At 36.5% G+C, this 27,436-nt stretch overlaps 1 protein-coding gene across 3 annotated transcripts in view; it reads right to left on the reverse strand.

Annotated features, from left to right (window-relative positions):
* Positions 1 to 27,436, reverse strand: part of BNC2 (basonuclin 2) — a 314,550-nt gene that overhangs the window by 126,522 nt on the left and 160,592 nt on the right. For all 3 annotated transcript variants that reach the window (XM_037797011.1, XM_037797010.1, XM_037797009.1), the window contains one exon: positions 11,120 to 11,222. In XM_037797011.1, coding sequence (XP_037652939.1) covers positions 11,120 to 11,222 — 103 coding nt within the window. The remainder of the gene's footprint in view (positions 1 to 11,119; positions 11,223 to 27,436) is intronic.

A 27,436-nucleotide genomic window follows, 5' to 3' on the forward strand; every position in this document is an offset into this window, starting at 1 on the left:
CAGCAAGTCAGTCTGAAATCTCATTCAAATCTATAATCAATCTTTTTTTTTTTCACTGTAATCCCTTAAAACTCTGGGCTATCACACACACTTTTGACAATGATATGTGTTTTCTTCTGGTCTGCTAGATTTGCTTAATGCATATATCAAGTGTCAAACTGTTTTGCATCCAAGTAGTGGGATAAAAGACCCTACATAAAGATTTGCCCATAAAAAAAGCTAAGGGGACAGTCTCAGGGCTTAGGGAAAGACTAAAGTAACCAATTTTAAAATGCATAAGCAGTAAATGTTAAAGACTAGGGCAATGTTTACTGATTTTTCCAGTAATATGATCAACATGTGATTGAGAGAACAGGGAAACCTAAATGTTACCATCTTATTCTCTATACATTGGCTGTTCGACATGTACGAGTTATAAACAAGGCTCAAACTCTTCTAAGGTTTAGGACACTGGCAAAATGGAACTATTTTATATCACCATAAATAGTTAATGGAACCCAAACTTTCAGGAAAGTAGTCTACTAAAATAACGCAAAGAAATAGAGGGAAGATACTGGTTAACGCTTTGAATTCTGGTTACCAATTGGGTAATGATTATGATCCCAATTTCTAATTAGGGAAAAAAAAAGTTCTATTAATCAGCACCAACTGGTACAATCAAAATTAAATACAAATCTTTAAATGTAGCAATTTTTCCTTTAGATATTTTACTGTATTTAAAAACCAGTAATAGAAAACACTTGCCAAATTCATTTAGCCTCTCACTGAGGCATGCGTATGCAATCTCCTAATTTACAGCTTGTATGTACAGATGTTCACACTTAGTAAAAGGGCTCCTTAATGGCTTTTTTTAATTAAAAGTGTGTTGATAATAGGTGTTTTAAACGTAACCAAACAACACAGCTGAACTGACAAATGCCTGTCTTCATGCCTTACCATGCTTCACATTGTGGCAAGATTTTATAGGAGAGAAAAGGTTATGATTCAGTTGCATGTATATAGGATAAATGTTACCCCAAAAAAACCTCTCAATGAAATCTTTCAGTAATTTTTCTCTCTATGATCTGTTTCCAAGTAGAAAATGTTAGATTGCTACTAGGTTTATGTAGCCGAAAGCAGAACCACACAGTCTTTGCTTGCTTCCTGCAGTTTTTTTTCCTTTGCAAAACTTTGAACCCCATCCAGCTTTGACACACTGCCTCTTCAGTTAATAACTATCAAGTTTCCCTTGTCTCCTGTCTACTTTTCTTTGAGGCAATTGCGCACTCAGCACCCCGAGATAATAACACACATCTATAAGATAAAAGCAATGGCATTAATGTAATTGTCTGCCTCTCTCTCTTTAGCCTAATCTTTTTTTTCCTTCAGTTTTGACTGCCTGTGTGACACCTGTTTTTGTCTCCTCTGATCCGACGACAGGTTTTCCGCTGACGAGGTTTTTGCCTGACAGAGATTCTGCAGACAAGAACATAATAAAATATGAAGAACTGCTTGTCAGAGTTTCTGCCAATGCTCACATGAAATAAAGGGAAAAAATGACTTTTTTTTAAGGGGCCCTGGGATGGTTGCTTTTGGCCATCAGCAAAAAAAGACCTCCCTGGCCAATTTCTCCAAGCCAAACAGGTGTTTTCTTTTACATTAGAGGTTGATTTGTTTTTTAATTTTTACTGATAGTGGAAACCATAAGCAGCCAAGGGGGGGGGTTCTTACTCTCAGATTTTTGGAGGCAAAGCAGTATTGAAGCACCATCAAATTAAAGTGGAAAGCATTTCACTCAAGATCTTATCTTCTGAATAAAACCAAAATGCCAACATCTGTTAATGATCAAACAAATTAGACTTCTCTAAAATATACTTCCTCATTCATTAGGCTACTAAAACCTCCCACCTACCTTTCTTGTTTTGTTGTCTGAAGACACAGAGGGAAACAGCAAATGAGAAAATGGAGTAAGGGTTGGAAAAGAACTGCAGAAACAGGACTAAAGACAGGTGCTTGCAGGATGTGCTTACCATTTAAAATGGGAAGAGGCTGTTGCAAAAGAAACTGGCAATTAGGAATCAGAGACTTTCAGGTAAACATAAGCTCTTCCATAGACCTTTGTTCCTTGTACCACACGGGAGATGCTGCCATAGGTACCAACAGCATGAAGATGAAAAACCACCGCTGCTGAATTCTCAAATTATTGGAAGGCTCAGTATTACACAGGAACTACCCCCTGGCCTCAATGAATTGTGCTGAGAACATGCAGAAAGGAGCATTTAAATCCCCCTGATGGGGGAGAGCCCTCTTCACTGACCCGGACAGAGGAAAGACTGGACACGATCAATAGTGCAGCAAGTGTGAAGGCACGAAGAAAGGGAACAGAGTTTACAGTGACAAGTGAGGGGCCGACAAGAGCCTGGATTTCTATCTTGAGGATTCTCACATCAATTCTATCTAGTATGCCACCAAACAACTTGAACCTAAGTGTTACATCTCCTAATACATTATCTCACACCTAGGGTCTAGAGAAGCCATCTCTAATACAAACATAATACAAACCACATAAATAATTTTGAATTTTCTAGTAGCCACATTTAAAAAGTCAAAAGAATTAGTAAAATTAATTTTATTTAATCCATTACATATCATATTATCAACATGTTCTCAATATAACAAAAATTAATAATGACATATTTTACATTCTTTTCATGGATTGCCTTCAAAAATCCACCGTGTATTTTATATTTCTAGTACAACTTAATTTGTGACTAGCCACATTTCAAGTTAGTGGCTTCCTCATTGGACAGCCAGATCTAGACCTGCCTTTGCATCCCTTGGCCAGTTGAACCTGAGGCCCAACAAGACTGTCATTTCAATTAGACGGGTTTATATTTGTATTTATAGTGTCATTGGAGTGGGAATGCAGAGGAAGCCAAGGTGGGGGCTTCCATGGCCATCAAGGACCCTGGGTACCAAGAAGCTGCTCCCAGAAGAGAAGGTTCTTGCTATCGGCCCTTCTCAGATACTGCTTACAAGTCTGTCCAGTTGTGGCAGGAACACCTTAAAATACTTTCTATACAATGTTTCAGCTCACTCATTTGTAGAATATATATTCAAGAAGCTTTTGAAGGGTTAAAAAAAAAATCTTCCCTTAGAAGGCACTTGTTTCTTCATAATCTGGTAAGGAATGGGATATATAAAGAACATGATAGGCCGCCCAGAATATGAGTAAGAATTCTCTCCAAAATACCATACTTTCCTCATCCAATGATTTCATTCTTCAGTACAAAAGTAAAGTGGAGGTGGGTGGGTGGGTGGAGGAAGTCACTGTGTCTGACAGGATAGAGCAGGCAAAATAGGAACATCACCGTGATACTGCTGAGGCACACCGGGTCCCTCCATCCTGGCTGAAACTCCAAGTTTATCTGAACTGTGTGTCCTGAGTAAAACGAGAGGAGTTGAGCTTGTTTCATTTATAACTCCTTCAATTTGTGTTCTGCTTAACCTGGTGAACTCCAATTAATTAAGATATTCCTATAAACAATTAAGCTTCCTGTAGGAACGTTAGCAAGATATAAAAATTTATGATGTAATAAAATGCAATAAAATGATAAAGTGGTTAGCCCATCAAAGCACTTCACATGCAGAGATAGGTGTGAAAATAGGCAAATAACAGCCTTAACCCTTTCTAAAATTCAGGCACTTCTGATTTTTGGATTCAATGTTTTAACAGGTAAGTACTCTACAATTCAATTCAACTCGTGAGCAGTTCTCAAAATATGATTTTTAGGACGAAGTGCTCCCTACTTCAATTCAAACAATGGCTCAAATGACATTTTAGGAGAAATGGAAGGAATGGAAATGTGCTAGATTTGGAGGGGAAAACTGTATCATCTAGGAAATTATTGCCCCCATAGCCAAAAGAATTGATGACCTGAACTTTGCTTCTGGGCATTGAAGAAAACCTGCCCTTGAGGTGGAAGAAACCATCACATCAACCATCACATCTGTACCTTAAGTGAGACTCTAGATATTATTAATATCAATTTTTAATATTATATTATTTTAATATTAATAAGAATATTAGCAGCTACAATTGTGCCAGAATATTGGGCTAAACTCACTCTATCATTTAATCCTCCTGAAAACTACCCTGTAATATTTAGGTACATTCTTATTATTATTCAAATATAAAGATAAAATAAATGAGGCTTAGAGAAGACATCAACAACAAGATGCAGACTGGCCTGGCCACACCCAACTTTTAACCACTTATTATGCTAAGATTTGCCTGTTGTGTCCTCAAGGTTGAAGTTTTACACCTGGAAGAGTTTTGTAGTAAAAACTAATATTTTTTAGTGTTCACTATCTACAAGGCACCTGGATTATCTCAGTTATTTCTAGGAATTCCCCTATGAGCTAGGTTTTATCATTATCTACAATTCACAGATGAGAAAACAGGTTCTACTGAGAGTAAATGGTAGAGCCAGGATATGAACCCAAACAATCTCACTCAAGAACTGTACTTTACCTACTATTCTATATTGCCTCACATTCATGTTCCTGAGGTTCATATGCTGTATATTTCTATTTCAAGAGCCTCTCAAGAAATTCCTTGACAGTGGACTGACACTGGTTAGACTCTAGCACCCATGACTCGCCAGACTCACCTTATGTTCCATCTGAATAAGATGCAGCTAGAAAAATCTGGGGCTGATAGGCAGAAAGCACAGGGCTTTGAGGGGGAGGCACTGTTTATGCTGTGATTAAAAAAAAAAAAAAATCTAGGGAGTTCAAAGCACCATCCCAAAGGTGGGTAGGCTGACAAACAAATCAAAATAAGCAGCTCAGGGACACAGTAAGAATATAGTTAATTCCATTAACCAAGCACCAAACCTTTGCATTTCTGAGGATGTCCTCCCTTTAAAGCTTATCAGTGATGATCAGAGAGTAAAGGAGAGAGGCAGGAAAGGGCATTGTTTCCTCAGGCAAGCAAAGAAGCCTCCCGCGCCAGGCAGGAAAATGGCCTTGTTTTTGCTCTCTAAAATAAAAATAAATAAGTGGAGAAATACCCAAGCGCTTTGCCCATGCAGAGACCAGGACGCAGATTCCTCACCAGAGCTGGGAGGCTGATAAAAACTGGTTTCTCTGAATAAAATAATTTTGCAGTTAGGCAAAGCAGCCAGATTGGTATCACAATCTAGAAGAACTCAGTATACTAGAAAAGCAAATTCTTTTAAACAGATATGCTTCTGCCTTAGTTTCCAGCTTTCTGAACCAGTGTACCAGGGAACGGGACTGTGGTAGTTCTAGCTATGTGATACTAATCAAAGCCCTAGAAGCATGGTCATCTACATCTTCCCAGAAGGATCAAGCCCTCACTTTGCCACTGCTAAGCTGGGTTTACTTTCCTGTACTGAGAAGGACTCAAATGCACACCTCCCCACACTTCACCGCATCCTAAATACACATTTTACAACAATTTTCTCCCAAAGGAAAATTCATTCTTACTGGGAGAATCTTCAGGTCAGTAAAAGAGAGGCCAGAGCTTTTTGTTTGGAGAAGGTTAATACCAGGGAGTATGATCCTCCTCTGTCAAAGGAAACTCAGTTTTTTTCACCCTCCATTCTCTAACTTGACAACTTCACAAATGACCATGTAGAAACTGCTGCTGAACCTCTCAGCATGAGCATGGAGTCATAGAAATGTCATGCTTTCTTGCTTACAGTAGAGGACTTTCTATTTGGAGGAAGACCAGGGAGGAAGAGGACAAGAGAGGAAGAGGCTACTTCTACTTGTATAGCACTGCGTGTTGGACTCAATCAGGGAAAATATTCCCAAGTTACCAGTTAGGGACAAACTACTTCCAAAGAGCTTAGAAAATTTGTATGCAGAATACAGACTGGGACAAGCAATAAAGACATGTTACGTTTCAAAGGATAAATGAAAAATTACCAGTTTTGATCTGCCCTTCTCGAGCCCTTTTAAAGCACCGTTCCTCCAACAATTTTGAAGAATTTGTAAACAGAATAAATACTAAGATCTCATGATTCTAAATGTGGGACTAACACAATCACAAAATGTTCATGATCAAAGGCCCTGATTTAGGCCTTACTCAGGCTACTCGTGCCTAACCTGGGCAGTCTTTTAGGTGTAGGGTTGGGGATTTAGCAAATAAACATACAGGACAACCAGTTAAGTCTGCCTGGGACACATTTATACTAAAAAATTATTCACTGTTTATCTGCAATTCAAATTTAACCGGATGTCCAATATTTTATTTGGCACCTCTATTCAGGTGAGGGTCTCTATAAAGATCCCTGAGTCTGATAAGAAATACTAAGTAAAAGCTGAAAAGTCAAATTCAATGACACTGGGGGAAAAAGGGGAGAAATTACTTTCAGTGAATTACAAAAAAAGAAAGGTTTGAAATTAATGGATTACATGAATATTAAGTCTTACAGTATATTAAACCATAAAGCTGGTTGGTATATGACACTAAATCAACTTTATACTGCTCACCATTTCCTGTGGCACAGACTGAAGAATTGAAGGATACCTGTACAGTGATTTACATATGATATATGCTTAATAAATATCTATTAATTGATAGTCCAGATGATGCAGGCCAAGCCTGCTCATTTAACATAAAAAAAATCTGAATAGTCTGGATAAAATACCAGCAGGAAAGCAGCTGGCTTGATGAGCAAATAATTAAGCTAATAACATAGGACTGTCTTTCCCTTGAATGAACTGCAAGTAGTAAAGGAAAATCATTATAGAAAATAATAAAGAAAAGGTCTCAAGAATTCCAGTATAACAAGCATTCTCACAGGCAGAACTCAGCCAAAAGAACTAACTTGAATGTTAATTCAGATAGCCTGGAAGTTAAAGAAAATTCTAACATTCACACAACTTGTTGGAATGGCACATTCTTTTGGTTTTAAGTAAAATATTCTATAAAGAGAATCATTTCCACCAAGAAGTCGCTGTGGGGTTCATTAAACTACATACGATTTTATTCATCAAGCCTCATATTCTTGCCAAATGCTCACCAGATGTAACCAAGAAAAAGTGGAACTGTTCTTTTAAAAAGTAGTTTCAACAGTGGGCTTCATCAAAAGTGAAAATTATTGATCTATATGGAAAAAATGTTCTAAAGAACTTATCTTTCTAAAATCTGTTCACCTCTTTTATGAAATGCAGAAATCAAATACACACCCACATGGAAAAAAACAGCCATTCTCCAGGTGTCTTGGGTTATCATTAAGTATTTCCTAAATCCATTGAGAATCTAGTTTATTTTTCATTAATTTATTCACCTTAATTTAATGATTTAGAAATAAAACCTTCTTCTAGTCTACAGACATTAAAATTAATTAGCCAATAACAAATAACCAAAATGGTTTAGTAGAGCGGTTCTCAGCCTTTTCACTGTGCCTCCAATATTTCAGAAAGGCAACAAATTTCTAGTGTTAACACTTCTCATTATAAGCAGAGATGCTCCAAGCGAGAAAAACCAGTAGGGAATCTGCCACTGGGTCTTGGTAATACCTGCCAGTGCTCATGACCATGTAACAACTTTGGCTGAAGCCTCAATTCTGCAAATAGTATAGTGTTACCACTGTAGTAGTAAGGAGGAAAAGAGTCAAAACTCAATAAACTGAATTTACCAGAATAAACCTTTACATCAACAGAAAACTAGCCTATTACTGCTCTTACCTTGATATTTTACTTGGTAATTTTAAACAGAAAAAGAACTGAACTTAGAGGAAAGCTTTCTTATTTTTTCAAGACTCACTTATATTATTTTAGTTGAATGAAGGAAGAACATAAAAAAAGACAATGGACATGAGAGAAAAATCCATACAGTTGCTATGCGAATTAGGTGCAATAGGCTGTGGCCCTTTAACCAAGAACTCTGAGCAGAAACATGACAAAATTAGAAATGACAGCTCTGGCTATTTTTGGCCTACTTACTATAATTATAGACTATACCTATGGCCATCCTATATGAAAAAGGCTTGCCTTAAATAAAATCAAATTCAACAAAGCCCTGGGTTCTATTATCAAAGTGAAAAAGCTAAAGTCCATTAGTGGAAAAAAAAAGTAAGAAATTCCTTTATAAATTCAGTGGGAAATACCTATTGGTATTCAAGGAACAGTTGTTTTTCTTTTTTTTTCCTTCCCCTTCATTCAATGGTGCTAAAGATTTCACGAGAGTAATTTCTGAATAGTAACACAGCTCAGTGAATAATTTCAAATTCCAGATGTTGTAGTATGTGAATTAATCACTCTTTTTTTAAAAATCTTTCTTAAGATTTTTGTAAAGCAGCTAGTGTCAACAATTTAAGCGGGCTTGAGAAGCAATCTGTACAGAAATGAAGTGAGAGTGTATATAAACATACACATATATACACATACACATATCTGATATATAATGAATGACCCATGAATTCCAAAATCTTATGAAGAAACTGAAGATGTAGCTAAGAAAGGAGATACAGGAAGTCATTTATTCAAAAGAGGCCAACAAATATTATGAAGACTAAGCAATACAATTTCATATTTAAAACTCTTCTTTTTAGAGGGAATACCTGAATTTGGTACTTGGATATTTTTTAGCAGCAAATATTAAAATACATATATTTTTAATTTTATTATGGTAAAATATATATAACAGAATTTTTATTTTAACCATTTTAGGTATACAGTTCAGTGGAATGAATTTACACACACTGTGTGTACAACCATCACCACTAATATATATTTTTCACAAAAAAATGACAGATTGTGTTCAGTGCTACCATGAAAAATTCTATGAAACGTATTCCAGGAGTCTTGTTGCTGTTACATGGAATTTCAGACAAAACCACATGCTAGAAAAACCATATCACTTCCTCCCTGCCCACATACAGGACACTGTACTGTCTAAGGAAGCCAGGCAGAGAAGCCATTTCAGGGTTTCTGTGCACGGGGAGAGAATAAAGCAATGAGTTTAAATTCTAGGGGCAAAAAGAGTGAGCGCTCTCGTCCCAACTGCAAATGCAGAGGCTAGAAGCCAACCTCTCCCTGCCATGTGTGCCCTATGGAATGGGGGAAGAGTAAAAGATGCAAACCCGCGTGTGCATATTTTGAGCTGTATATACAGAAATGCCCTTTGTGGGGGAAGAGAGAGGCCAAGGTGACAATGGTGGTGGGGAAAAGAAATATAACTCCTTTTGCTTAGATCTGAGAAATTTCAAAATTAATATCCCAGAAGCATAGAATTTCTAATGGCACCGCAAGAAAAATACAATCTGATGTAACAGAAATATCTTACTGAAGTTTGGCAAAAATCACAACCACCAGAAAGCCTTAGAAACCACCACTGTATGGGAATAATTTATGTTGTTCAGAAAGGATGGCCCCACATGCTTTTTTTTTTCCATTTTACCACTAATGTAATCTGCACATGGGTATTGGATAGATAAAACAAACTCTGGGTGACGTAGTAAATTTTCATACTCACAAGGCTACTACTGCAGATATATGATGACAATATAAGACAACTTTGGAAAACATGAGAGAGTAAATAAATGAAAAGCCCTGTGTTTACTAACCCTCCTTTTCTGCTGATACATTGTCCTGTTTGTTATTTTTAACATGTATTATTTATTAAAGGCCTCACTTATTTTTTAATTCTCACAAATTCTGACAGAGTTAGTATTAATCCTATTTTACAGATAAGAAAGCTGAGAATCCAGAGCTATTAAGTGAAGTACCGTCTAAGTGGCAGAGCCAGGATCTGACCCCCGGACAGTCTCTGCCCATAGCGCATCCAGTTACCTCAGGATGCTTAACAGTCTTGAGACATAAGCTTTGTACCTACTACCTAGCAGAGCCAATACTTCTTAGGGAAAGAAGGGCATTTGGGAAATAAAATTATCAAATGCCATAACATTCATAGACAACAAAAGAATAGCAGCTCATGGCTCGTTCAAGAATGGACTGAGGGTGGTTATGGAGTTTGGCCTTAGTTATCAGCGTGCAGGAAGGAGATCTGCCCCTGAGGGCACTGAAGGATTATGGGATTGTGGCTACATCTGCCAAACACAGCCCCTTCCGGCATATTCTCGACCACGTTCTCTCACAGAAACATGGCTGAAATGCCCTTGCAACTCCAACACACATGCCGTAGCAACGTACATAATAAATTAAAAGCATCTCAAGGCATGGCCCTATGTTGCTACCTCAGATCTTGCTTGAATAACATGAAATGTATAAAACTACAACCTACTAGAAATTTGGCAGTGCTTAGGAATGAAGAATATGCCCACATAAGAACCAATACCCCAGGCTGTCAAAAAAATCTCAAGCCAAGATTTCTTTTATAAACATTACCTGTCCTTTTAAATTGCTCAGTCTCTCTGCCTACTTCCTTCTCTTTTTGCTTAAACATAATAACTCAAACCATAGGTAAGAATATAATCAAGGTGCATTCATTGATGGAACAGCTATATCCGCCTGGCGAAACGCCTCAGCACTTCCAGCCTGCACTCTGGGTCACCCCCACCTCAACAGGCACCCACACTCGACCAGTACTACCCAATTCCAATCCAGTGCACACTGAAAAGGAGTATTTACAGATTACTTTTTCAGACACCAGCCAAATAATGTTCCCCTTCACTCTCTCACACACCTTAGCCCATACAAAATTTGACATCTGGAAGGATAAATTCAGCCCCTTATGCATATGACAACGGTGTGAGCAGTCACCCAGGAGTTCTCCTAAAGCACAGAGGACTTGCCAGCTACCCTCTGAGGGGCAGGCCCTGAAAGGCCAACTGTGGCATGTTTGAGTTTCCATCAAAGCTCAAACAAAGTTGTGAGTTGCTGGCTGCTGCTATGTTCAGTAAGAACCCCACAGCCCCACTGTCCTATAAACATCAAGCCCTTCTGCAGAGAGCTGCTTGTCTAACCTAGCATTTCTTCTTGGAGCCAAGAATATGCTCTTTGAGAGCCACAGGCAAAATGTTAACTAACACTTGGAGCATAGCTAACCCTTCTCTTCTCCAGGCCAGTGACTGCTCTAAAAAAACACACACATTCACATGAACATAACAAGAATGAGAAGAAAAGCCCAGATTTTCCTCACCATGTGCCACCCAGCCATGTTTACACTGATCACAAGTCCTCAGGTTAATCTTCCCTGGCTGAAAACATTCACACGTGCAGTTTACCAGTGTGCAACGGATGGCCTGGAAAATAAAGAAGGAAAAAGAGGATCAGCATCTGTTCAAAGGTACTACATTTTTTCGCCATTTTAATAAATGACACCAACTTCTATTTTTAAAAGCTTTAGTTGGGAGGAGCCTGGAGTGTTTTAAAAATGAATTTCGATACTGTTGTGTCTCTTACAAAAAATGCAACAAAATGAAGTTAATTCACTAAAACAGTTTTATGTCATTCATATATAGCCTTTAAATTAGAAATGTTGACCTAGCGAATAAGAATAAACGATTATATCTACAAGATGCTGGATTTGCAATACCAGGCATCCAAAAGAAAAATAAGATATTGCTGCTAATATATAGTCCTATTTAAGTTTATCCAAATGGCAATAATGCAAACATTTCTCATACCCTCTAACACAAGAAGGTTTAAGTGAACTGTTTGTGAAAGTGTTCTTTAAAGGACAGTATAAAGGAAAATGTGGCATATAAATATTATTCAAATACTACTTTTCTTCTGCTGAGCTTATTTAAAGGCTTTGTTTATCTTTCAGATACATTTTGAAGGGCAATCCCATTGGCCAGTTAAGACCCACTATACATGTGTTGTTTTCTACCACTTCCCAGTTTCTTGCATTTTTCCCCCATTTCCATTCCTTTTTTGAAAAACTACAAAACCATTCTAACTATATATTTGACAGTGATGTAAGAAAATAAATTTAAATTGTTTTTAGATTTAAAGTAAAACAGAAAAAGCCATTTATGTGAACATTTTAACTAAAATTGTATCTTAAAAAACTGAAAAACATACTAAAACATCTCTCATTTCCTTACAAGTACTTCTAAAACTCACTTCACTAGTTTATATTATAAAATGAATCCACAGAAAATTAGCATAAATGGAGTGTAAACTTTTATGGATAAAGACCTATGCTTAAGAATTGTGCTAAAGCTGACCTGTGCTCCTAGATGACAGTTAATAAATTTATGTCATGCATTTAGTTCTAATTTGCATGGAAATTCTGAAGACAGAAAAGACTTAGTCTGATCATTCACAGATTAACAATCTACTGTAACTGCCTGAACTGCCAGGAAAAGATCTCTTTACTGATTTAGTGGGAATTAATGATTACTAGTTTGGGGGTGGGGGTTAGGCATGGGGATACCTGAAATTGCAGTTCTATGCCTAAAAATTACACTCACTACACAGCTCCAGAGGCTCATATTCCTGGAATCATTTGGATTTTTATACAAATTGAATTATTAGTAACAGTATTTTAGACATTGTTAGTGTGGTTGGGCCAGAGTAAGAGGAATAGGTTTTTACTGTTTCCTACACTTTGGTCAGACAAGTTTAAAGTATTTCTCTTTCATTAAGGAACATCAAATCTATGGGTTCCTACTAGGTTTCCAATGTTGGGGTCCATACTGTCAACTCATTTCTTACTGCACCCTCATTCCTGATTTGCTCCATTGTTACTTCTAAAGAAATACTTAATCGTATAATCTACCTGAAATTTTAGGGACTCTCTTCCAATGTCAATGGTCCAATTATGTATTAGCTAGGTTGTAAAACTTTGCTGCATGAATTAAAGGGATTAGTGATAAGAATAAGAACTCCAAAAAGACATGCTGACTAAGCAAGAATAATATTGGTACTTTTAAGTTATAAGGCGAAACTCCCATAAGTTTTTATTTCAACTTCGATAGTCTTTTTTTTGTGTGGAGCATTATATCAGATCTTCCCAGGTGAAGTATTAGTTTCTTTAAATAACATGTTCTTTAGTTAACTCACAACATGATTTTACTATACCAACAACAAAAAACAGCTTAGAGGATAAGTGTTTCTACTGAAAGAAGACACTTTACAAACTATCCAGTTATAAATTTAGATATGGTAACTGTTGATATTAAAACATTTATATAATCTGAAGTCCAACAATATAAACTTTCAAAAATACTAACAAAATACCACCCTGACTTATTAAAATTAATGGACGACCAATAAAAGAGATAATCTCTTAAGGACTACATTTTTATTTTGACATAAAAGACATGTGTAATTTAAATCATTAATTGGATAACAATCTATTTTACAAAAATAGCCTCATTTTGCATCATGTTTAAAGCACATTTCATCAACATTAATTATAGGTATATTAGGGACCAGCACAAATTAAACTTTGCTTTGTTTTTATGTATATTTATTTGTTCACTAGTTGAGTCATTCATTCACTTAGCTTATGATTCAAATATTTTCTCTTCCTATATAACTTTATACATCTGGTACATTTGGGAATTATACTTTTTTCAGATTATCATCACTTTTTAAGAATTCTACTCTTTTTGTACCTAAACATATAAACCTTTGAACACCTCAACTCCTTTTGTATATAAGCATTTAAGCACTGGAATACCCATTTTGCATTTCTATGAATTCCAGAAGGTCTATTTGTTCTAAATTCAGACTGATCTAGATGACAATTGTTCCTTAAGGGAATTATATATATTTAAACAATGTGGTCTAAATAAATATTTTGAATAAGACTATTGTGGCTTCAAAGGAAGTTTTATTCTAAATAACATTTTTGGAACAGCATAAAATTTATTCACTGCAAAAGAGAACCAATGTATCACTTGCCAACTCATCCATACTTTAAAAAAATTATTTCATAAAACTGTCAAAGATAGTTATGTCTCCAAAATGCACACACTTTCCAAGGAGACAGTGGGGAAGAGGAGAAATAGAAAAACTTTCATATTAGGGAGCTCATTCACATCTCCCTTCATTCAGCAAACGTTTGAATGCCTTCCCCTCTCTGCTGGGTGCTCTGAGTAATACCAAGCCGTATGTATTACATTATCGGAACCACAAGCATTTAAAAATCAAATAAAAAAGGCTTAAGGAATTTAGTTTACACAAACTCAGATAAGAAAACAAAAAGTCCGAAATGAAAAATAATTATAGCCATCAGGTGTGTGGAAATTAAGCGTAATCAGGTAAACCACTTATTTCTTCAATCAAAGGCTATTCTAGAGCTGAGGAGGAAGAGGGAGGGGACACCAAAGAAACAGCAGTCATTGTAGTCAGATGGTTCCTACCTTTGCATGCAGGAATCAGTATGGGGATTCACACCTCCAAACAAGGGTACTGCTGGCAGGGACTCACAAACCCTCCACATGAACTCCTCCAGGACCCTGCATCTCATTAACAGTGCCCCGTAACTCTTTCCTCAATTCCTAAATGACCAGCTCTCACCCAGCTCCCCAGTAACAATAATAATGATAAAGGTTCTTAAGCCTGCAATTTTTTCAGAGTAGGCCTTTCTTCTGCTTGTCTTTATTATGGCTATCTTAAAAGATAAATCCATGCACCCAGCACCCCCTGCCTCTACTTCCTCACAACTACCTCTATTTTAGTTTTGCCATTTGGATTCTGCCCCACACTTTCCTGAAACTGCTCTCTCCAAGAGGCAATGTGTTCAGTCACATTGGGTCACTTTTTTTCTAGTTTCCTTGTCCTTCCAGCCCTTAATGCAGCTGGCGGCATTTATTCTTCTTCCTCCCTGGGCTGCAGAGACACCAACTATCCTAGTTTTTCTGGCAGCAATTTCTCACTATCTCTTCCACTGTACATAAATACAGGTGTTCCCCACAGCAGGCTCTTCATTCTTTAATGTGGTCATTTCACCCCCTCCTACAGCTTTGAATACTATCGCTATGCAAAAACCTTCACTTTCAAGGCAGGCACTGTTAAGTAGTTAGAAAATGGATGGATGTCCCTGTGCTCAAGGACTGGACAGTCTAGAGTTGGTAGGCAGTGGATTTACAGGTGAGACCCTAAGAATTAAACTAAAAAGTCACAGATTCAGGAGTCAAACCCAGGTCTGTGTGAGCTCTTGAGCCTGCTGGCTGGGAATCTTGGGTTATAATTCCATAATAATTATAATTCCGTTCACATGTGGTCATGGACAGAGCTATCATTGACACTCTGCTGTCCCCCCAAAATGACCAATCCCTGCCTTTCCTGCCTTCCACTCTCATTCTTCCTACCCTAATTCAACCCATTTTTTTCTAGAATATTTAAACAGGCTAATAATTATTCTACCATCCCCCTTCTCTCTGAATACCCATTATGGATCTCTCTTCTTAAAGTCCGGTACCACTTGATTCTTTTGTATGGTACTTGTGTTACCAGGGTTATTTTTACCATCCTATTAGCCCCTTCCTACTAGAATAAAAATAGTGGATGTCAATCATTGGTTACACTGCAGAACCCTCCGCCAATCATTACCTGTTGGCTTGAAGGAAAGCTCTCCACCTATCCACCTTCCAATCCCTGCCATGCATTATAAATTCCTGCTCATCCTTCAAGATTTCAACTCAAATATTACTTCCAATCCTCACGGAAGTTCCCCTTGTCTCCCGTTCAAGGGAAGGTCCCCATTAGTTTCCTGTATCACAATAGATCTTTCTGTAATAGCACTTATCACCTGTTATGAATAATATAATTATCTATGTGATTATTTAATTACAGTCTGTTTGTCCCTCTAGAATTTAAGCTTTATGAGGGCAAGGGAGCACGTCTGTTTGGCTTACAATGTATACTGGCAAATAATAGGTGACCAAAAGGCATATTAAATAATAAATGATTCTCAGAGCCCCTTTCCTTATCTCTAAAATGAGGGTAATGTCTATATCACAAGAGTATCAGAAGAATTATATGAAATAATGAATATAAAATACCTGGTACTGTGCCTGGCAACAGTAAAAGTGCAATAAATGGTAACTATTTATGGCCACAAGTAGCATTCCACATAATATTCCCTTACATTTGTATAACTTTTCACAATGTATAAAGTATTCTTCCAACACCTTATAAATGCTTAACACATATTTGGTCTTAATGAATAAATTAAGACTTTGATATATATGATGCTTTATTATCGTTACTATAAGCCTTTAAGGTGGACACAACCAGGATTACTATTTCTGATTTATGACTGGCATTCAGAAAAGTTTATAAGAGTGCTATATGGCTCTTAACACAGCGGGCACTAAGACGAAATCTCCACCAATTACTGACCAGTTTATTTCCATTACTTATAGAAAAAGGGATAAAACATATAATTAAAATAAATTATAAATATATTCATGTTCAAATAAGTAAATTATAAATAATTATACATATTAATCTCTAAAACATATAATGCAGTGCAATTTAGTAAAAAAATTAATCAAGGTTTTGTTGGCAACATTTTTATATTTGAATATTAAATAAAAGTGAATTTGTAAGTGTTCTGGATGAGTTCCAAAGCCCTAATTAAACAGAAGATTCTGTTATTGCTAAAAATGAAGTCTCTTATTAAGTTTTATTGTTCTAATAGCTGGCTTAACTCTGCAAGTATAGGTGAAATTATCAATCATTTTACAAAATGACATTTCTCAGGAAAGCACAGATTGTTGCTTCATCTAATATTTAGTGTACCTCACAAAAGAATAACTTAATTAGTAACTATTAGGTTAATAGGTTAATTAATTAATTAGTAACATTCCTGTTAGCTGTTCCTTGTTTGGGAACACTTGCCCAAGTTACCTGACACACACAAAAAAAGGCAAAATAAGGCCATGGGATGAATGGAAGCAAAAAACATATTCTGAAAGAACAATCCCAGTAAGAGAACAACAACAGCAAAAGTAAATAAATAAAACTCATTTTACTTCTGTGCTTTGTTGTCTTTCCACAAAAAAAATGTTCGCGGGGAGGTCCCTTCAAGTGTTCTTTATTAACTCTAACAAAATCTCCCTATATCACTAAAAACCCTTCTTAAATCCACCATCTCCATGTTACGTTCTGAGGAGGATACCAAGACTTACAACTTGGATTATGAAATTTACTTGAAGCACTTTTAAATGGTTAACGGTTAAGTACATAACCTACATTATTAACATTAAATTACAGAAAAAGCTCACCATTAATGTAGCATCCATTCTGTCATACCATTTCCACTTAGGTGGTATGATCCAGGTGTATAAATTAATGATAATGGTTTTCTTTTTTTATTTATTTATTTTTTATTTTTTATTTGTCATTTTTATTGAGATTGTTCAGATACCATACAATTATCCAAAGATCCAAAGTGTACAATCACTTGCCCCTGGGTACCCTCATACAGCTGTGCATCCATCACACTTAATTTTTGTTCAATTTTTAGAAACTTTTCATTACTCCAGACAAGAAATGAAGTGAAAGATGAAAAAAGAAAAAAAGAAAAGGAAACTCTAATCCTCCCCTATCCCTAACCAACCCCCCTCAATTGTTGACTCGTAGTATTGATATAGTACATTTGTTACGTTTATGAAAAAATGTTGAAATACTACTAACTGTAGTAGATAGTTTGTAATAGGTATATACTTCTTCCCTATATGCCCCTCTATTATTAACTTCTAATTGTATTGTCATACATTTGTTCTGGTTCATGGAAGCGATTTCTAGTATTTGTACAGTTGATCATGGACATTGCCCACCATAGGATTCAGTTTTATATATTCCCATCTTTTGACCTCCAACTTTCCTTCTGGTGACATATATGACTCTGAGCTTCCCCTTTCCACCTCATTCACACACCATTTGGCGCTGTTAGTTATTCTCACATCTTGCTACCAACACCCATGTTCATTTCCAAACATTTAAGTTCATCCTAATTGAACATTCTGCTCATACTAAGCAACCACTCCCCATTCTTAAGCCTCGTCCTATATCTTGGTACCTTATATTTCATGTCTATGAGTTTACATATTATAATTAATTCCTATCAGTGAGACCCTCCAATAATTGTCCTTATGTGTCTGGCTTATTTCACTCAGTATATTGCCCTCAAGGTTTTGTCATCAACCCATTTTTTTTTTTTTAATATGGTTTTGTTCACTCACCACGCATTCCATCCCAAGTAAGTAATAGATGGTTCTCTGCATGGTCGTACATTTACGTGTTCACCACCTTCACCACTATCTATATAAGAGCATCTACATTTCCTCCACAAGGCAGGAGGGAGAGTCAAAGAAGGTAGAGAGGCAAAAGAAAGAGAAAAAAAAAATGACAGCTAGGAAGCAGCAAAAGGAAAAATAACTTTAAATCAAAGTAGAATAAAGAATCAGACAATACCACCAATGTCAAGTGTCTAACATGCCTCCCCTATCCCCCTCTCTTATCTGCGTTCACTTTGGTATATCACCTTTGTTACATTAAAGGAAGCATAATACAATGATTCTATTAGTTACAGTCTCTAGTTTATGCTGATTGCATCCCTCCCCCAATGCCTTCCCATTTTTAACACCTTGCAAGGTTGACATTTGCTTGTTCTCCCTCGTAAAAGAACATATTTGTACATTTTATCACAGTTGTTGAATACTCTAGATTTCACCAAGTTACACAGTCCCAGTCTTTATCTTTCCTCCTTTCTTGTGGTGTCTCATATGCTCCCCACCTTCCTCTCTCAACCGTATTCATAGTTACCTTTGTTCAGTGTACTTACATTGTTGTGCTACCATCTCCCAAAATTGTGTTCCAAACCACACACTCCTGTCTTCTATCACCCTGTAGTGCTCCCTTTAGTATTTCCTGTAGGACAGGTGTCTTGTTCACAAAGTCTTTCATTGTCTGTTCGTCAGAAAATATTTTGAGCTCTCCCTCATATTTGAAGGACAGCTTTGCTGGATACAGGATTCTTGGTTGGCGGTTTTTCTCTTTCAGTATCTTAAATATATCACACCACTTCCTTCTTGCCTCCATGGTTTCTGCTGAAAAATCCGCACATAGTCTTATGAAGCTTCCTTTGTATGTAATGGATCGCTTTTCTCTTGCTGCTTTCAGGATTCTCTCTTTGTCTTTGACATTTGATAATCTGATTATTAAGTGTCTTGGCGTAGGCCTATTCAGATCTCTTCTGTTTGGAGTACGCTGCGCTTCTTGGATCTGTAATTTTATGTCTTTCATAAGAGATGGGAAATTTTCATTAATTATTTCCTCTATTATTGCTTCTGCCCCCTTTCCCTTCTCTTCTCCTTCTGGGATACCAATGATACGTACATTATTGTACTTTGTTTCATCCTTGAGTTCCTGGAGACGTTGCTCATATTTTTTCATTCTTTTCTCCATCTGCTCCTTTGCGTGTAGGCTTTCAGGTGTTTTGTTCTCCAGTTCCTGAGTGTTTTCTTCTGCCTCTTGAGGTCTGCTGTTGTATGTTTCCATTGTGTCTTTCTTTCATCTCTTGTGTTGTGCCTTTCATTTCCATAGATTCTACTAGTTGTTTTTTTGAACTTTTGATTTCTGCCGTATACATGCCCAGTGCTTCCTTTACAGCCTCTATCTCTTTTGCAGTATCTTCTCTAAACTTTTTGATTTGATTTAGCATTAGTTTAAATTCCTATATCTCAGTTGAAGTGTACGTTTGTTCCTTTGAATGGGCCATAACTTTGTTTTTCTTAGTGTAGGTTGTAATTTTCTGTTGTCTAGGCATGGTTTCCTTGGTTATCCAAATCAGGTTTTCCCAGACCAGAACAGGCTCAGGTCCCAGAGGGAAGAAATATTCAGTATCTGGTTTCCCTGAGGGTGTGTCTTAGAAAATTGCTCCACCCTTTGATGCCTCAGGTCACTGTGCTTTTCTGCCCAGCAAGTGACGCCTGTTAGCCTATAATTCTTGACTGGTGTGAAGAGGTGTGGCCGTGTTCCCCCAGGCTCTGAGGTCTGGTTCTGAATGGAAAGGGCCCCACCCCTTTCCTCCTAGAGAAGACAGAGTCCCCAGGTGGAGGTCATTAGCATTTCAATGGTCTCACTCTCTGCTTGTGCTGTCTCCACCCTTCCCCAAGTCACAGCCCTGGAAACTGAATATGACTGGGGCTTTCTCCACTGAGCCGAAAAAGAAACAGACAGTCCCCTTCAGACTCAGTCCAAGGCGACCCTCCGGCTCTCCAGGGTGAGTCGTCACCCAAAGCCTCTGTCTGTTTTTTGGGGATGCGTACCTGTAGTAAGCAGTTCACACTCGCTACTTAAAACCCCAGTTGGAGCTCAGCTGAGCTATATTCACTTGCTGGGAGAGAGCTTCTCTCTGGCACCACGAGGCTTTGCAGCTCGGGCTATGGGGGAGGGGGTCTCACAACTTGGATCTGCAGGTTTTACTTACAGATTTTATGCTGTGTTCTCGGGCATTCCTCCCAATTCAGATTGGTGTATGATGAGTGGATAGTCTCGTTTGTCCCCCCGCAGTTATTCTGGATTATTTACTAGTTGTTTCTGGTTTTTTGTAGTTGTTCCAGGGGGACTACTTGGCTTCCACTCCTCTCTATGCCGCCATCTTGCCCAAGACCGCCTTTTTTTTTAAATTTTTAACAAGAATTTATTTCTTATTAATTAAATATTCTGCTTTGAAAGTCATATGTAGTCATCATAAATGTGTAAAATTGGCACACTCTCCATAAAGGTACAAAGTAGTCTACATTATAATTAACTGTTATTAATTCATCACTGTATGTATTATTCATTTCTGAACATATACACATGTCCTAGAAGGAAAGATATACATGGTGTCAAAGGTCAAATTAACCTTTTACTGGGTAGGAAAATTGTTCTCCAATGACATCTATCTTTAAAAAAAAATCTAGAATAGAAACTTATCTAACAAACCTGGAGGCTGATTATTTCAAGATTGCCACAGTATACAATAAAGTAATTTCAAAATGACAGCTACAAAGCGTTGTAGATGAAGAAAGTGACTTTGCACATGGCAAAAATATGGGAACGCACACACCTCCATACAGTTTGTGCATAAAAACCTAGACAGTACTTCAAGTACAGCCACAAACTCTGAAACAGACCCTAAAGAATTCATGTCAGTAATGGTGATTAAGTCAGGAAATCTCTCACTGTATAAGTCCTAGGACAATTTTTTCCTTCTGTTACTCATTGGCTGATATATACAAGTAATTGAAAAGCAGTAACTTCCAAAAATGGTACCTAAGACATGGAAAATGGAGATGATGTCGCCTTTTTTAGAAGAAATGAAAGCTGTAAATTTGGCCAAGTCACAATGCAGTTTAAAGCAAAGAAATTGTAAATTTTGACAGACAACTACTCAACTTTCTTAAGACATGAACTAGATAAAAGTAGGAGAAATTTACTTTTACTTGGTTTCAAAACTCATAGATGATTAGAAGAAAGGCATACCCCATTTCCTGAACTGTTTGGTTTTGCATAGAGGCAGAGCCTTGACCAAAGGACCCAAGTTTTTAATATCCTACAAGAAGATTTATAACAACATTAAAAGTCCATGCAATTTTGACCATGAGATTATTACTATAAATCTACAGTTTTAGGAAGATGTTTTCTGTATTTGTATGAAGAAACATATAAATCTGTGTTTTAACGGGGCAATATTCATAAAGCTCACAAGAGGTGATTATCAGTGATTGAAAAGCTTTATGTAAATGTTGAGGGCTCACAAGTGTGTTAAAATGCAATGTCAGTGCCACTACTCCTAATACGATAGTAATAACGCAAATGAGAAACAATGAAATAATTCTATCCACTCAACAAAACCCATTCAAATATTCACACAATGAAAGATTATGGCAAAAGTATGTTTTTTATTTGGTGGTAACAGAAATAGGAAAGCGAAAAATTAATTTAACCTTTCAGTAAAAGGCCCCTTATATTTATCTAATTGTTTTTAATGCCATATGTATAAATGACAACTTGGTAAAAAGTAACATTTTATATCCATGTGCTCTGAAATTTGTTTTCTTTTCAAGGGAAAGCACACTATCTTAAGAAAGAGTATCTGAAACTCATGGTTAGTACAGACTCACTATAAGAGCCAGATGCCATTGGTTTAACAGAGGACAATACAGGCCAGCTGGAAAACTGGGCAATTCAATGGTGTCCAAACATCAAGAAAACACCATGAGAAAATACTTACTGCTATGTGAGTCCTCTTGACTGACCAGGGAAATAGACCACCTTCACAATAAATACATCAGAAATAAATGAAATAGTCACTCACTGAGAAAAGGTGGCCTCTGAACACCTTTACTGTTAAAAAAAAAAAAAAAAAAGGAGATTTAAAACCTCATTTTTAATTTCTCTTAAAAGGCAATGTCCTAATGCACTACCAACTTTCTTTTACTGATGGTTAAACCATCTAATTCCATAAGGTATCAGTCCCCCAGGAGACACAATGCAGCACAGTATCTGCTCTTCACTCAGGAGGGCCTCAATACACAAATGCTGAATGAGTGGAGAGTGAGTGAACAAAGGAATTTCACTGCTGCTTAAATTTGAAAAAACTTTTTTACTTTGAAAACATTAAAAACTAATATATCTATCTAAAAACTGACAATTATTTTTTAAACCCACTGCCATTTTTCTATGAAGAAAATCCAGGGCATCTTTCGACAAATTCTGAGCAAAAAACCCAAACTCCCCGTTACAGTACTCAGTGTACTAATATCAAGATACTAAAAATCTATAAAAGGGAATTTGTTAAAAATTTATAATGGTGAATTCTGTCAGGTACACTACCAAAAGCAGTCCCCAATCTATTGTGATGAAAAAAATCACTTTAGGAAAAGCCAAGAAATGAATTTGTTTTGAAGTTGGGGGAGGGCAAAGAAGGAAAACCATAAACTTCTGGGTATTTGTTTACATAAGGGTGGGAATGTTTCCATGACTATATGTGGATACACAAACACAAACAAGGAGAAAGAGATACATACATAGGAACATAAATTTTCAGACATGGATCCAATGAGCATCTATAGTCATTACCTTAGCATCACAACCTACTATATCAATCGACATGAGGAAGACCCCATTTAAATAATTTAGGAGTTCAGAGTAAAAATCAACAGCGGGATATAGCCAATTATATAAGGAAAATACTCATGCTTCTATGGCATCAAAGCACATTCAAGCTTTGGAGAACATGTGTTATTTTTTCCCCCCAATTAAATTAAGCCTATGGTAACACAAGCTATTTTGTTAGGCAATTAGTAATATTAGAGAAACAGGAAATGAAAAGGCATTTATTTGGGCAGAAACATTTTCTTCTCTACCTCAGAGTTAACAATTAAAATACTCTATTTATTGCCTGTATGCTAATAAATTGTACAGACTACTTAGGCAACTGTGATAACGTAACTAGTAAAGAAATAATCTTTCCATGAACATACCAATCTAATACTTTAAAATAAGGGATTAGCTCATAGTTTAAAAAAAAAATACTAAATTTTATCTAAGCTCAGTGTACATTTACCAGAATACATAACTTTCTTTAAAGAGCCAGAGCACATCTGATATCATATGACTGCTAAGTAATATTCATCTCATTTCACCTTAATGTTGAATCAGCAATTTTGTATTCCATTGATATACTTTTTATTCATTTTCACTAATGCAATTTGAAAGGTGGTAATATGATTACATTTCTCTATGGCATTCATGAAAACAATTACTAATATAATCTGATAGGTTAGACATTAATAAGGAAGGGATTTATAATGAGATGCAAGAATATTTATAAACCTTTAAACACTTTACAAAGAAACTACTCCTCATTAAGCAAGAAGCAAGACAAGATAAAGTTGAGGTCCTGGTATTTCTGAAGCAACTTCAGCCCTGGGAAGAAGGATTGATTTGCATAATGATCCCAATACTTCGGTGACTAAGCAGAAAGTTGCAGGAGTAACCCAACATTTGTCCCAAGTTGTGCTAAGCGTTGAGACATCATCCTAAATCAGGAATGCCTCTCCTTCACCGACAGTATGGGAAGGACCCCATTAAGGAAGAAGTTCCTCTAAATCTTTATCCTCTGAAAGGAACCAGCTACATTATTTCAAATGCCAGAGCACAGAAATCAATCCATTTACGATATGAGCGCATAAGGTGGGTGACCTTTAAGCTAAATTTACTCCTCTACGTTTGTGAAAAGAATTTACCCCAGTGAAGCAACAAGGGAGACAAGCTGTGTCATTTTAGAGCTTATTATTTCAGATGATATCTCTGGTTACCCAGGCCAACTGAGGCAGCCTTTGTGAGACTAATACTATCCCACAAACACACAGTACTACAAAGCTTGCATATAATACTTGAAATGCATACTCATATTTAATCACCAAAATCCTTGAAATTAGAGTTTTCCAGTGGCAGAAAATGAGGTTCCCAGATATCCCTAAATGGCCACAGTTAGTAATTCCAGGCTCTTTCCACTCTGCTAGAGTAAGAGAGGTAAAGAATTGAAAAATTCCCCTTGCTGCCCTTCTCTTCAGTTAGATTTCTGCAGATATTTTTTTCAATTACAACTGAAGTTTAAGATTCTGTAAGAGATATGGAGGAAACTACACAGAAAGGGAGAGAACAGGGGAAGATTTAAGCAACTTTAAAAAGTGGCAGAAACTGCTAAACAAGCAGCTAATAATTGATCTTAGAATTTTCTAGAAACAAACTGAATTTTAAATATTAGATTGTGAAAGCTTATCAGAATAACCATGGATTCTTTAAGTGGTTACATTAAGAAAGGCCAAAGTCTGAAAAACGTGAGGCAAGGTATTCCCAAGAATACACGGTTCATTTTATAGCATCTCACTTTAACTTGTCTTGGGAATTCTGAGTTGCCAATTAGTTGCATATCTTAGCAGATATTTTAATACTTTCCATTGTACATATAACTGTGCATCATAATTATACCTGATTATGAACGAATATGTTTCTTTGCCCAAGAGCAGATACTACCTCAGGAATCATACCTACTGCAAATACTAATAATGATATGATGAACAGTCTACATGCCCCTTTATATGTTATTTATGTTGGGTCACAGGTTCCCCAGGGGTCTGTGCTGAGCACTGGACTGGCTTCATTAGCGCTTCATATAAATCACTAAAGGCACATCGTGATTTTACTAGCGGCTAGAGTCACGGGAATTTTTCAAGTGAAACCTCTCAGGTAATACATTTTTTAAAAACATACACACAATGTAATTATTTCTTCTAAAAGGTGGTTTTACCACATTCAAAGGGTTAAATTCAGATGCATAGGGAAATCCCACAAATTTATATGGAATCCATAGAGCATCTGAGGGTAAAATGTGCCCCGGAGTATTGAAAAAACATTATTCTCTTTTTAATTTTAAGGATTAGTTGGTTTAAAAGACAAAGACATATATTTGTAGAGAAAGTCAGCATGGAACAGACCATCTAGGTGCTAACAAATGCTTCAACATCACTAAGAAAATTGAGAGACCTGAGCAAAGGTTGTCAGTAACTTTGAGCTAACTCTTGAAAATTAAGAAACAAATAGAAAGCCTTGTGGATAAAAAAGGAGTCTTCCAGAACGTTAATGCTGCATTGGGCATGTGGACTGGGTTCACATGTGTGTCAGCTGAATCAACATAATGGGCTATAACAACTTCGAAGCAGCTAATATGGTCCATTGGGTCAATAATCCGTGAACTAAGAAGGATTTACTTGATAGACTATAAATGGTTCATAAGAACTCTAGAATCACTCCATCAGATCAAAAATCCAATTTTCATATGGTGCCTTTCTACAAATTAGCCAAAAGAAAGTAATGGCTCTGAAGGACTTCAAGGTCTATTAGTTAAAAATTCACTTCTTAAAGAACAGTGTAGAGGAGGAAGAATTAAACTACACTTTCATGTGTGTGAGTGAGAATCAACCTATTTAGGGGAAAATACATTTTCTTAAGGAAAGCTAATACACAACAGGAAATATTTAAGGGACTTTTAACATTTCCTTATAGGTTCTTGAATGTTTAGATCCAAACAACCGAACACACCCACATATACCCACATACTCTCTCTCTCATTTTCACATCTCTACATACACTATCATCAAGAAAATTATAAAATCTGATTACTAGGATAGCAAGATATAAAAAATAGAGATTTGTATTTTATTTTTCCTTCTCTCCATGGTTTGTCTCATGGGTCTGCTGTGTGAGGCCTGCAGAGACATTTGGGCAAGAAAACAGACATTAGCAAACTCTTTTGTCTTAACTTAAGGAAAAGCAGGACGAAAAAACTACAAAAGGTAAACAGTAAAAACCACAACAGGTTTTCGACATTTGGAGAGAGAAAAGAGTCCATTTTTTAGCTTATAGAGCTAGTGTTTACACATAACTGCAACTTCTGCCCTCTGTAGATTGAAGAGAAATACAAGCATTTATCCTGTATTTGTGAATTTCATTACATAGTAACACGAGGTGACAGTGGTTGCAGATTAATTTTTTAAAATATAAGCCTATCTATGTGAGTAATTGTATTTACCGAATCCATGACAACAAAGAAAAGCAGAGAAGAATGTCCCCAAAATATAACAGGCTGTAATTAGAATTCTTAACAAGAAGGGATTCCTTTTCTAGGAAAGAAAATGTGATCTATCTCCTCTCTCTCAAAATGCTATTAGCTCCTCTTCATCATAAGGACAAGAAGGAATCACTTCTTTTTCTTTTACAGGAATAACTGAATAAAATAACAGATGTTTTTACATCAAAGTATATTAGCTATTGACATAATCTCAGTCCTCCTAACTTTTACACAAGGGAAAGAAAAATTCCAATAATTTGAAATAGACAGATAAAACGCTTCTCTGTGGCTACAGCCACATACTATTATATGTAACTAACTGCTTATTTTTAAAAAGAGCCTTATTGGTGCTCTCTGAAGGATTTTCTTTTATACATAGCTTTATCCTATAATTTTGTCCCTGATGGGCACGCTGCCTAAATTTAAACACAAACAGTCAAGCAATGAAGAAACATTAACACATTTACTGTGAACAAAAACTCCCAGTTGTACAGTGAAATTTTAATACATTTCAACTTATCTCTTTTACTAATGGGGAGAGTACAAACCCTGCAGGAATTCGCTCTGCAAACTGGTAATTACAGTAGACTCACTTTTTTATAATGCATATGTATAGTCAGACACAAAAAACCCTGGCTGCCCTTTTGATGTAGGTTACAATAGGAATGTTTTAAAAAAATTATGAAAATCTACAGCAATTCTAAAGGAATGCATTATTAAATGCAAAAGTGTCCTTTAGCTCTGTATATGGACACAAATACACATATATTTAGATCTTTGCTTTACAAACCAGAAAGCACAAGCTTTATCAGCATGCACTTTTATGTCACTTTCCCAAGTAATCTTTATCATGAAGTATAAATC

Source organism: Choloepus didactylus, chromosome 10, assembly GCF_015220235.1.
Source record: "Choloepus didactylus isolate mChoDid1 chromosome 10, mChoDid1.pri, whole genome shotgun sequence".
Taxonomy (NCBI): domain Eukaryota; kingdom Metazoa; phylum Chordata; class Mammalia; order Pilosa; family Megalonychidae; genus Choloepus; species Choloepus didactylus.